The sequence below is a fragment of the Aulostomus chinensis genome, chromosome 9 (genome assembly GCF_037954235.1).
Source record: "Aulostomus chinensis isolate RoL2024-O1b breed Wild chromosome 9, RoL_Achi_v1.0, whole genome shotgun sequence".
Classification (NCBI taxonomy): domain Eukaryota; kingdom Metazoa; phylum Chordata; class Actinopteri; order Syngnathiformes; family Aulostomidae; genus Aulostomus; species Aulostomus chinensis.
The window spans coordinates 19,310,612-19,323,999 of record NC_141328.1 but is presented as its reverse complement, the minus strand read 5'-3'; the positions used below and the strand labels follow the sequence as shown (position 1 = coordinate 19,323,999).

The window sequence follows — 13,388 nt, the reverse complement described above, 5'->3', positions numbered from 1 at the left end:
TGCTCATATATGGTGAAAGAGCTATCCAGTTCAGTAGAGAATCTAATTCATCCAGGTGACCTCGCTAACAAAAAGAATGAATGTCCCCATTGTGGGATTAATAAAGTTGAATTTATCTTGGAAAATATAAGACACAGATTCAGTGCATGTTCGCTCACTGTAATTGCTGTGGTTGTGGGTTATAGATAACCTTCTGCATCGTGGATGAGAAGTTTGGTTCATGGTTGGGTCCGGTGCACAGCTTTTTATTTTTTTGATCAAAAGATTATGATCGCTACAACTCATTCTTTTGCAACATATGTCCATTCTCTCTCTGTTTCTCTCTCTCACACATAGTACACACGTTAAGGTTGTAACAAAACTTGGTTTAGTCTGCACCAGTTTATCAGCATTCTTTTTGAGTCTAATACAGCAGAAAAATTACAAAAGACTTGCAAAAGTCCGAGTTTATTTCGAAAACACCATAGCGCATGTCACAATTTATTTTAGTAAAGGACGAACTGTTATTTAATTGTTAATTTTGCTCACTGAGCACCTTTGGCCGCACTCATGCACACACAGAGAAGCACAGGAAGCGGTTCCATTTCACGTTCTTGATTTACAGATTCAGATTTAAGTTAGCGCTATTAAACGCCACACATCACCCTTTCACAATCACAGTATCTGTTTATAAATGCAATGTCTACTTAAAAGTCACCATGCCTGATTGGGTGAGACAACTCACCCACTCCTCCCTACTGGGTGCTAATTTTAAACCCAGTGTGTTTGTGGATGTGCCTGCTTGGTTAAAATAGGACCTGTGTTTGTATCCCAGATGGTTTTCTGAGGCGGCGGCACCACTCCAGATTAAGATCATGCTGCGCTGCCTCTTATGCGTCTATCAGCCCAGCTAGAATGAGCCAGATGTTGGCTCTGATTGGACAAAGCTACCTCTCTTGTTTATACTCAAAAGCCGTGTCATCAGCTACAGCTTCCCTGCTGATGATGAAGCAACAGTTTTGTTTCTCTCCGACATACTCGGGGAACCAATCAGACATTGGAAATGGGTGTGAGGGAAACAGCTGTGTTTCATGAACACACACACATAACACACACACACACACACACAGTAGAGGAGCAGAGTGAAGCAGATGGGGACAAGCTTCATTATAGCGCTACATACGAGCTGGTGAATTGCTTGATGTTTTATCATGTACTCGTCTGACTGCTTATTTAGTCAGACATATGGTAACTCACTGCTATTAAGCCATTTAGATGAGTGAAAAACAGGTTAAATGAGTTGCTTTGCTCAGCATGCAGGTTTTGTCTTGAATTTCAATGGGTTTTCCATCTTTCATGCAGTTACGGAATATTGCTGAATAAATTAACAGACATATGCTTTCATTTTTCTTGGGGTACTAACAGTCATACCTCATACCGTATGACGTGTACTTACTGACATTCATTCAGACGTGTAAACTTAACATTAATAATCAGCGAGGTTATAATAGGAGATGAAATCATAGAAAAGAGAAAAAATGAATTTCAAATCAACAAAGATAAAGAAGAAAATCAATAAAAAAAGAAGGCTAAAGAACTATGTGAAACGTAAGCCTGGAGGGGGGTGGGGCTGTCGCGGTAGGGGTGGCATTGGAGGAAAATAGGTGAGCGAAGGAATGGGGAGAGGAAGAGGAGGCATGAGGCACAGATAAGCCTGCAGTTGTATCAGTAATTGTTATCTGCAGGAACTGATATGGTTCTGCATGTAAAGCTATTAGGCTTACTGTGCGCTCAAACGCCGGCTCCCCCAACTGCTCCACACGTCACATAGTGAGGTGAGACGAGCCTAGTGAGCAAACACACACTGACAGATGAGACGCCAAAGAAATTCTAGTGCAGAAAAGTGACCAGACAGACTATGAAAAAGGAAAAATAATGGGAATTTGAGTTGATGACTCTTATCTTCATTTATTATTGCTAACAGTGGTTGGCCTTGACTTGTAATACTGGGAATTTCCTTCCTGCAGCTTTTCTGTGTGACTCCAAGTTATAGAAAGAGCCAGCCACTTATATTTAGCTTAAAGCTAACGGTGAACGATAGCTACTGTAACAACAGATACAGCAACAAAACAAAAGCAAAACACACACACACATTCTCTATTCCAGCCTTGTGCTCAGTACTCCACAAACACTTTGATTCAAACTTCAAACTGTAACTGTTTACTTGTTCATATTCGCGCCAATCTGGAAATATTCTAGATTGTTAGCTAAAATAAAAATTGATGACCGTGGATTATGAATTAGTGAGCACACGTATGGATAAAGAAGACATGCTTCATAATGAATGATGCCAATATGATGACAAATATGTTGTTGTTAACCAGCTGTCATTATTAGCTTCATGCTACGTATACTGTATGTTGCAGGCTCTTTCAGCATCATTGCGTTAAAGGAAAGAATCATGCTGCTTATAGGTTTGTAAAATAACAAATGAAAATTTTAGATCAAGACGGTCAGTTGACAGAGGGAGTGGTCATGTAAAGCAGATAAAAGGATGGAGGATAGAAAAAGGAGAGAGGAGGAGAAGAGGCACCAGTGGCCCATATTGTACTTCCTCTGCTGCCTGGCTGTAATTATCAGTCAGATTAGTATTGAGTGCTAATTTATTGCCTTGCTGGAAGCTATGTGTTAAATAAACACAGCGAAGTAAACAAAGAGAGGGGGAGAAAGAGGTAATGGCAGAACAGCCTGCTGCTGTTATATGATGGTAACACATCAGCGTGCGCGCACACACACGCACATGTGCCTACAGGAGGAGAGGGAGATGTGTGAATATGTGTGTATGTACAAATAAATACATGTTCCATGCCCATGTGGTGTGTTGATTATCCAATAGACCTCCTGGTGTGTTGGGGTAATGCCTGTTGGTGGTTCTGTTCATGGAGGGCGCCGTGGGTCAAATGGATAGGGGACAGTATCACAAAGAATACATTATCATACATTACAGGAAGGCTCGTTCGAAGCTGTGACAGTCATGGCTGTTGTGATTTACCTTGGCACCTCACAGTAATCTATACAGTTCGTAAGTTCTACCATACTGCCATTTCTAAAATGTATTTTAATTTATTGCTGGACCCACTAACCATGGTATTTGTTGGTTGGTTTGCATGGCTCAGACCTCTTTGGTCTGTTTGTGGTGCCAGATAAAGAACATTCTATACTGCTGTTGGAGCTTTTCAATCCGTAGTCCTGTTGTCATGTATTTCTGAAATAGCTCTAGTTAACAAGTGAAACTACATTTCAAACAATGGAAACTGTCAAAACTTCTGCTGGAGTTTTGCTTGAGATGTTTCCACAACAGAGGATCCCATCTCGTGTTCCAGACTTGTTCACTCATTCTTGTTGTGAAAAAGAAAATGACAAAGTGAGACAAAACAAAATCACATTTGTTAACTGGCGAGTTTCTTCTTTTTTTTTTAACATTGTCGTTTTCAGCTCATCTTTCCCTCTCTCACTCTTACTTGCTTGCTTTTTGTGTCTGACATTTTTGTACATTTTGCCTCTGTGTACCTCCTTAATAAATGCCTGAGTCCTATGCTCCAGTGCCTGGAGCAGGAGCAATGTATGATAATTTGTTTATAAGCTAATCTCCTACTAAGCTCATGGCCACTAGCTGCCATATTTAATTATGCATTTTCTTAATAATTGTAATTGGTTTTCAGCATTTGTCATTTGATGATTACGACTTGTTCAATCTTGTTTTCGCACTTTCTTCTCTTCATTTTCTCCTCTGAAGAAAAACAGTTCCTTCTTAAACATGCAGTCTCTAAAATGAGATCTGAACAAGTTAGGATTCCGATATACTTAGTGTTTTAACGATATGAATGGTCTGTGTCTGAACCTACATTTATGTATTTACTCTTTCCTGTGTAAAATTCCATTTTGTGGTTTAACATCCCAGCACATTATTTCTAAGTACCGATTAAGTGTAAAAGATGTACGCATTGAATGCACGTCTTATTTCTAATGCAACTATTCAACAAGTAACTCATAAAACACTAGTTCTCTAAATATTTCTTGCCTCCTTTGTAATTTATTAGAATAAACTTTGTTTTACACTGTAAGTAAGCTTATAGTTTTCTACTTCTGTATCACTAGTTGTACAAGTACAAGTCTGTTTTCTGAGGTTTTAAAAGTCTCCCCTTGTTGATGAAAAACAAAATACATTTCAAGACAGTTTTTAAGAGGAAATGTGTGTTTTAGCTTGTCACTGTCTTGTTGCAGTCATGGGAAAAGTCTTGTTTTAAGACTATGTGCTGTGCATTTGTACTCTTTGTGTATTCTTCAGCCATATGAGGTAGTTGCTCTAGACATGTTGCTTTTTAGAAATGTTGCATCCACTTAGGGCAAAGTACACATACATTTATCAAATCAGAAAATCAACGCACGTCACTGTGCCCTTTCACCAATCTGTGATGGCTCCAATTGGATGTAATCATTCATGGATGGGTGCCGCGACCAACATTAAAAGGATGTAATCAAAGGTGTAGCATAAAGGGTATACATGCTAGCAAGAGTAACATACTGTAATAGAAGGCAGCATGTCGACATTGGTATTAAGTATCCATTCATTTACTACGGCTTATCCTGTTGGGGGGGGGCTGCAGCTGATCCCAGCAGTGGGCTGCCCTGGTATTAAACAAAACAACAAAAACGCAATGGTGTTATAGGCTTCACATAAGCAAGTAGATGGATTGAAAAGTGGCAAGTTGTGAAACAGAAGAGCCGCAACACTGAACTGATAAGAAAGAGTAAAGCTTCTATTATTTCAATTCAAATAAACCGCAGATGTGTGTGATGAGTTGCGTTGCTCGTGTGTAGCACCATTTTTTTTAAGCGACCACTCAAGTTTAGTCCGTCTGATTTGGAGATTCAATATTTTTAAAACACAGGGTCTTTCCTTGTATATCTCCTCTTTGTGTTTTTGCTCAAAACTTTCTATTTCCTTTCAACCCACCCATGGGTGTGTATATTCAAACAGGAAAAGCGTTATTAGTCATTCCTGCAGCAGGCGGTACGTTGTTTAAGCTGTTTCAGCATTAAGCATGGCTGAGGTTGATCAATCATTGGGCTCGTCAAGGTGCTAAACACTAAAATACTGTCCAGCTGTTTATAACGGAGGGGGAAGGTTATGGTGATAGCCATTATTTTCTTGTCTTGTCCTGATGGTTCATCTCCAATGACTGTAGGAGTATAGATATGGAAACATAATTGCATGTTATGTTTCCAAGGCATGTGAGCTGACTGTCAAACTCCAGTGTATTACCAGATGATGTTGTAGTGCGTTCGGACTAAAGCTTATTGTCCTGCTGAATGACCATGAGTGTATTTTCCTTAATCCCTCCACATACGCAACCTGACTGTGCCATCATTCAAGTGAATTAGTGCTCTCTATTTATTTTTCAAGCAGTGCTAATGTTGATTGAAGCACATGGAAAGGCAGGAGGACAGAGTTACCAAGGGAGACACTGACTCGCATTAGTGCAGACAAACAAAGAAATAACTGACTGTCAGACAATGTCAGGTACCCCGACTTAGCAGACATCAGCATGGAAGTCTCAGATGACTGTGTGTGTGTGTGTGTGTGTGTGTGTGTGTGTGTGTGTGTGTGTGTGTGTGTGTGTGTGTGTGTGTGTGTGTGTGTGTGTGTGTGTTCAATCTTGCCTGGTTGGCTGTTATCTACCATAGACTCGCAGGTCCCTGGAGGGACACCAGAGGAGTCATCTGATTCACTTTCAGTTCCTTCTCTGACTGCAAATTAAAAACAGGACCAACACAGAGAGCGAAAAAGGAAGGAGAACTGAATTTCTTTTATTTGAAAGTCATGGTCGGAGGCGTTGTGTTTTCAGAATGTCTGTCAATTCTTCTGTCCCATTCTCAAGAAGGCAGTATCTCAGTTACGCCTTCCAGGAATGTCTTAAGTTTTTCTGCAGATTTCCACTCACTCTCAAGGTTGAACCAATTGGATTTTAGTGTTGTGAGAGTAGAGGTCACAGTGTGACATCATCTTGTCATGCCAAGTTGGACAAAATTTTACACAAATGTCTAATATCATTAAGTGGTGACATTTTATTCTTTTAAAAACATTTCTCCTGTCTGGCCTGTATTCGATGGCATGTCACATCTTGAGGGATAAAATGATGCGTACGGTTAGGCTGAAAACACACTTCGAACCTTTTACTGCATTTCTTGAAAAGTCCACCATCATATTTTTGTACAACTACATGTGTCGAGGGGATATTTTAGTCTGCACTACATCGTGTGTATTACATTAGTCGGGACAAACAACTGCAACTGGAATAGTTGGCAGAGGCACACAATTGCGACGAAACAGTAATTGTAGTTTAATTTTAAGGTGCTCTGTTTCTTAATAGCTGTCAGACACTTGTCTAACATATTAAATTACCACATGAACAATTTCAGTCCTCCTCTTCACCTGCATTAACATGCAGCAGCTGCAGGTTTCACCCAACCGTGGAAGTATCTCCCACATCAGAACCTCTTATGCTTTTTGTCTCTCCTCAGTTAAGGTCTGTTTATGATACACAGACGATCGGCTCTGATTTGATTTGGTGTTCAGCAGCCCCAGTAATTATGATGAATCTTCCTCCCTGTGTATGCGTACACATGCATTTGTGTGTGTGTGTGTGTGTGCGTGGGTGGACTATTTTTTACCTCAGTTATTCTGTCCTGATGCTGCTTTTCACTGATGTACGTCAGACCTTGGTAGTTCTTTAAAATATCGATTGACATTTATTTGCTGGCTGCAGCAGCAGAGTTGTATTTATCCTATTTTGATTTTTTTTTTTTAGGTTGGTTTGGTTTTAAAATATTGGTTATCTTTACAGGGTCTATGGTGGACTAACAATACAATGTTATCCGACAAAGTGATAGTTGATTATTGATATATCATAAGTCAATTCATGTTATTCATCATGATATTTGTGTATCTAAAGAAGAATAAATACCTCTAATAAACAAGCAGGGATCATTCATTCACCGCTTTGTCTTCTTTAGAATTTGATAACTGAGATGAAGCAATGTACATAGGTGCATTGCTGAGACAATGTAACGTAAGATAATCCTTCATCACTCGGGGCGTTACAGCAGCAAATTGGATACTCAAGCTTGAAACATCAATAAATACACAGTAATAAATAAGTAAACAAGCAGTATAAAAGGGGGGAAAATAGACAAATAAGCCAAGTGCCTCTTCGACTCACGTGATACATAAACAAATAGTTGAAACCATTTTAATGCCAGCTGCTCAAATAAAAAAAACATCTATCCCGGGGACTAGCGTATCGATAAGGTAACACATGAGGAAGAATCACAATCAGGGGACAGTGCACCATTGAAAGGTTTTCATAGTTAGATTGAGATTGTTGTTGTAGCGGCAGCAAACTCAAATATAGCCATTTCAGTTTGGTTAATCTTGAAAAACAACCTAACAAGAGAGTGAGTTTCACACACTCACAAGCACGTGGGGAGAGTTATCACACGTCTCTACCACTCAAACACTTTGGAGTTAGCGATTGTTGATCGCTATTGTTTGGCTTGAAATGACATTTTTGTTTCTTTTTTTAACCTCTGAAAATATATATTTTTTTAAGAGTAACAAGCAGTTGTAATATAAATACACGTGACCAGTACCCTTGTGTCAGTTGCTTGTTAAAGAAGAAAATAGAATATGAATATGAGTGTCAGGTGGTAAATACTGAATAGCGTGCAGGGAGAACTGCAACTTACACAACATAAAAACAAACAGCTTGAAAGATTGAAGTTATGGCATTAAAAGATTAAATCTTCATTAAAGATTTCACTCTACAGGACTTGTATTGCCCAAATGAAACTGCATTTAATCATCTTGCTCTACGGTCAGACAAGTTCAGGTTTGTTTTTTTTTTATATATTGGTTTTGAATTAAAGAAAAAGGGTTCTTTGGGAAATGTCATAAAATGCCTCAGGCGGCTGGAGGGTGCATCAGTGTCTGGTTTGATTGACAGTAGCGGGCAGGCTGCCAGAGTGGTGGTGTTTCACTGTACTGAGAAGTGAGTAAACAAACCGCTGAAGCAAAACGTCATGGGCTGACAGCGAGTTGCTCAACAGGAAGCGCTAATTGACACAGTAAAAGCAATGTATTGAAAGTCTTCCTCCGCTTATCAAAAGTTTTTCTTCTTGTTCCCCCTCTTGTTCCTTCTCTTTGGATGTTCGAGCTTCACCGAGCTGAAAGTTTCTTGACTTAAAAGTTCCGTTTATGTCCCTACAAGCGGAATTTGTGACTGCGCAATTAGTTCTCAAGGCAAATGCAGTCCTGCCTCAATCAGTAAATTGAAGCCTCAAGAGCACAAACACTGAGAACACACTAGAGTAGGAGACATCTTGTCTTCGGCAGTTCAGCTTTTGGAATGAAAACCTTTTAAAGGGATTTCCAGGTGGATCATTTAAAGGAAGGTTTTGTATTTATTGAAGTAGGGATGTTGAGGGTAGTTACTTGCTTACAGTACCTGCTGCGACAAAAAAAAACAGCACATGGCATGTGAAGAGAAGTAGAAACATATATAAATGTAAATATATATAGATGTAAAAAGCCTAAACAAGGGGACAGTCTGACAGCGAAAGTAAAGCAGTTAAAACGTTGGCTGATATTGGATTTGATTTTAAATCAAAAATACCCCCTTTTCACTTCTTTCACCTCCATGCTTGTTGTCTACCTGTGTATCTCTGTAAAATTTGGTTAAAAAAAAAAAATTTCTAGTTCAAGATCAAGGTAAGTGTTAAAAAACCAGCTGCAATCCTGTGAACACGATACCTCCTTCCAATTCAAACGTTTGCTCGGACTTCTGACATGGTTTTGTTTTCACGTTATCATGTGACAAAGCTCTCTATCAGCCCTCGTTGATTTGATACATCATATTACTGTCCAGACTGGAGACCTGTCCAGGGTGAACCCCGCCTCTCGCCCATTGACGCAGGGATAGGCTCCAGCTCCCCCGCGACCCTCAATAATAGGAATAAGCAGAAGACGATGGATGGATGGATGGATGGATGGATTACTGTCCAATGACGAAACTCGTCCCTCAGGAAAACTCAATCACTTTAAAATTGCATGTCAAACATAGATATAAAAAAAAAAAGTTCCATCACAAGAAAAGATGGTTAAAAACTTTCATTTAATTCCTTTAAAATCTGAATTTACGCATTAAATGAGTGTGGATCAACGTGGACATGAACTGCAACCGGGCTGGCCGGCACTTCTTAGTGAATGCGGATTATTATTTATTGCAGTGGATGTGGGAAATTTGACAGAGGAGCGACTCGTCCGCTCGACGTATGCGAGGAAGTGTTTTGAGGTCAGATTCAGCTCAGCAAGCGTCACGGTGGACCTCACGTCCGCATTTGAGGAGACTCAGTAAAGAAAAAGATCATTAAAGACAATTTCACGCATAAAAACACTTTTCTCGGAAACACGTTTTTGGCTTTACTCGGTAGGGAAAGGAGGAGCGTTTTTAATCTTAATTTCTGACGTAAATGACGGGTGTGTCCCTCATTTCTGCCTTTAGGCCTCGTCAAAATTGTCACCTGTGAAAAATGCTTTGGTTTTGAATCTTTCTTTTTTTTTGTCCCACACATATTCATCTTGTTATTTCACAGCCTTTTACACTTACACACTCCACACAGAATTTTGTTTTGATTTTTGTTTTTTCAGTACGAGAGTTTATTCAAGAGGGGGAAAATACAGAAATACTGATGAATGTGTTGGGAATGTTGTGCTCCATAATACAGATGGTATGCAGGAGGATTGGTAGACTGATATATTACAATATCATACTATACTGTAAACAGACCGTGTAGATTCTGTACCTCTTAAGACGATCTGAGTAAGGTCAAAATCACATAACTGCAGGTTTGCATGAACTTCAATTCAATTTCCTCTGATATTATTTAACTTTTTCCCTGCCAGCGTTTTTGGACGCTTTCACTAATCTTCCAAGAACACCAGTATGTTTTGTGCCAAGATTATAATTATGAAAGAAAAAAAGTGGACATATCCAACAGAAAGAAAAGAGCCTGTATTTTCAGGTTTTTTTCTCTTCTGTTCATTTATCCATCCTTTTTTTTTTTAGCAGCACCTGAATGATGGCCGTTTTCAGCGTAGAGAACTTGACAGTAAAAACTCAGGTGGACGGAGTTAACTACGTCTTTTCCTATTGATCATCCCATAGAATCTGTGAGGGATGTTTCTGTAGTCTTTATCATAGAAATGCTATGAAGCCTTGCCTGCTCTGATTGCTGGTTTTAGTGAGAAATGAATCAGTAAATGCTGCTCTGCTTCTCTCTCTTCTTGGTCTTTCTCTAATTCTCTGCTCTTTCTTCCTATTTCCCCAAATTCTCCAGTCAGCAGAGGAGATAGATGTGATGGTAAGCTTGGTCATCACATGAAACTACAGCTTTTTTTTTGGGGGGGGGGGGGTGTCTCTATTCCCTCATTCCTCCATCTCTCCATCTTCTCTCTTTTCTACTCATGATGTTTTTCTGTTTTAGCCTGTTATGGTTGCAGCGCTGCTCTTCTTTAAAATAATGCAACCATTCTGCTTCCATGCGTTACTGAACTGAGTGATTATTGATTATTTTAAGGGCCTCTGATGTCCTGTTTGACAAAATACCAATTTGAAAAACCCTTATCGTTGTCTTATTATTTATCCATACTCAGTTAGCACAGGACTAACAGGAAGCAGCCGACGTGCTAACAGAACTTGGGAATCGTACATGAATGCCACCTAGTGGGCTCGATGAGGATGTGTGAACTCAACTACTGGTAAATATGATGCCTTGAAGCTTGAAGTCATGTCAAGACTCTCTACTTTGTAGACCTCCTTAAATGACTGTATTGTCTACACATCTTTCTTATTCTTGTAATATTGGAATTTGGTCAAATTTGCCACAGATGTCCACTGGGACTCAAGGATGAACTGAAAAGCTTTAGCTGGTCTCACCTATCATTGAGGCGTACGACAGCAATGCAAGCATTTCTAGTTTCGTGTAGAACCGGTTTGCACGCTGTAAAACCAATTAACTTGATGTTACATCGATGATCCAGTTACATAAAATCTCTCCCATTAAACTCGACAATATATTGGTACATATCAATATTACAAGTATCAGGATTAGGTCCAGAAAACCTATGAAATGTTCCAATATTCAGGATTCTCAATAAGGAATTTGCTCAGATGTCACTATCAGTTCTGTTTGTTGCTCTGATCTTCTGTTTTTTTTAGGTGTGGAAATAAATGAGGCATGCGCAGGTTTTTCAGAGTGAACACAACTGTTTTATCATCTCTTCGAGTGAACGCCGTGGCAGCTGTGCATGCGTATGACTCTGCAACTTAAATGAGAATATTTGCATTTGTTTGTCCCTGAGGTTTGAAGAGAAAGACTCTGCTAAGCCTGCCTGCCTGGCACCAATGTTCTTATAACATAGGGTACAGTTCTTCCTTTCTGGAACAGACATGCTGCTCGCTTGGCAACTTCTGTGCCTTAAGTATGAATGAAAGACATCCTGGAACTCCAGCCCATCTCAAGCTTAGAACAATGTTTTTTAACCGCCCTTGCAGAAATTTACCAACACAGTTTGGGCTGTAACTCTACCATGACTCACCCTTGTTACATTTCCAGCTGCAGAGATACAAACTAGTTCCCCACTGTTCCTACACCACGTAGGCGGCAGATGATTCATATAGATAAAACATCTTAGAACCTGTTCTCACCTGGTTCTCATCCCTGTCCTTAATTATTTCAGTCAAAATAGAATTCTTGAAAAGGTCATTTGTCTCTAATTGAGAGAAATTGAAACCATCCTTGGCACCCTCCTTACTACTCATTTGAATTTTCTTCCCTCTGCTCCTCTTTGTCTTCAGCATGCTTCTCTGCTCTTTCTTAGTCCTCCACCCACATAATCACATCCACTCTTCCCACGTTTTCATCTACCTCCAGCATTTCATCACTGTCACAACATGCTCATATCTGTCTATTTTATGAATCCATTCACAAATTATAACTGAAAATGTTTCCAAGTAGCATCAATCCATATCGTAAGCCCAATAATAAGTTACAGCAAAAATATATTTCTTGCATCTGTATGAATTTTCCTTTCCTCTCTTCTTTTAATATTTCTTTCCAGTAATTATTTCTCTCTCTGCTGTGTGTAGCTCCCTCACACAGGCTGTTTTTATTTTCACCTGTCATTCAGTTTGCTGTTAGCATGTATATGTATGAGCGTGTGTGTTAGGATGCTTTCACACACCTCTGCATGTTTTCCTGAACGTGACTTCAGGGATTTTTTTTTTTTTTTTGTATTTTTGACATCATAGGGTATAAAAGTAATATCTCTGTCCAGTATTCCATATTTGTGGTTTGTAGTGGAAACAACATATCATACTAAATTCTCTATTTTCATTCTCTATTGTCATTCCACCTCCTGCATTAACACGGAACTCAAATTTCCTTTTTTTCATCACCATCCTCTTGAAACTTGTGTTCTTTTTTTCATCTTCACATGTGGTCAGTGAAATATGAATATTTTTTGATGTGAAGGCTGCACGGTGGTGCAGTGGTCAGCACTGTGGCCTCACAGCAAGAAGGTTCTGGGTTCGAGCCCCGGCTCCAGCACAGGATCTTTCTGTGTGGAGTCTCCATGTTCTCCCTGTTCCTGTGTGGGTTCTCTCTGGTACTCCAGCTTCCTCCCACAGTCCAAAGACATCAAGAGGGGACGAGGCTGATTGATACTCTAAATTGACCGTAGGTGTGACTGTGAGTGTGAATGGTTGTCTGTCTCTATGTGTTGGCCCTGCGATGGACTGGTGGCCCGTCCAGGGGGAACCCCGCCTCTCGCACGAAAGCTGCTGGGATAGGCTCCAGCCCCCCCGCCACCCTTAACAGGATAAGTGGTAGAAAATGGATGGATGGATATTCATTGATGTCAGAAATCGTCACAAAACGTAGTTATTTTAAACAAATCCGTTATGAGAAATATCATTTGCAGTAGTTTATGGGGTGAGTAGTTCCTGAACTCTGAAGATATCTATGCACACAGTCTTGTATCTTTGCCTTTTTTCCCCATCTTTTTTCTTGTTTTCCTTTTCTGCTTTATTTATCAAATCTTTTATGACACATTTCATCTGCTCGCCGGTTGTTTTGGTTCTGCTTGTATAACTCTTAAAACAAAGAATTTGTTGACTGGAGGGATTGAATGGGAAATAGACCTTTGGAGCTGGAGCTGTTCTGAAACTGGGTGGTCTCTATAGGATGCTAAAGGCTACACTAGCTTCCCCAACCACCAGCAGCCCTAA

At 39.8% G+C, this 13,388-nt stretch overlaps 1 protein-coding gene across 2 annotated transcripts in view; it reads left to right on the top strand.

Annotated features, from left to right (window-relative positions):
- chchd6a (coiled-coil-helix-coiled-coil-helix domain containing 6a) overlaps window positions 1-13,388 on the top strand; it is a 72,660-nt gene that overhangs the window by 13,918 nt on the left and 45,354 nt on the right. Inside the window, exon 5 of one of the 2 annotated variants that reach the window (XM_086214088.1) lies at window positions 10,438-10,461. The exons of the other annotated variant lie outside the window; for it this stretch is intronic. Coding sequence (XP_086070214.1) covers window positions 10,438-10,461 — 24 coding nt within the window. The remainder of the gene's footprint in view (window positions 1-10,437; window positions 10,462-13,388) is intronic. 2 annotated transcript variants of the gene reach the window in all.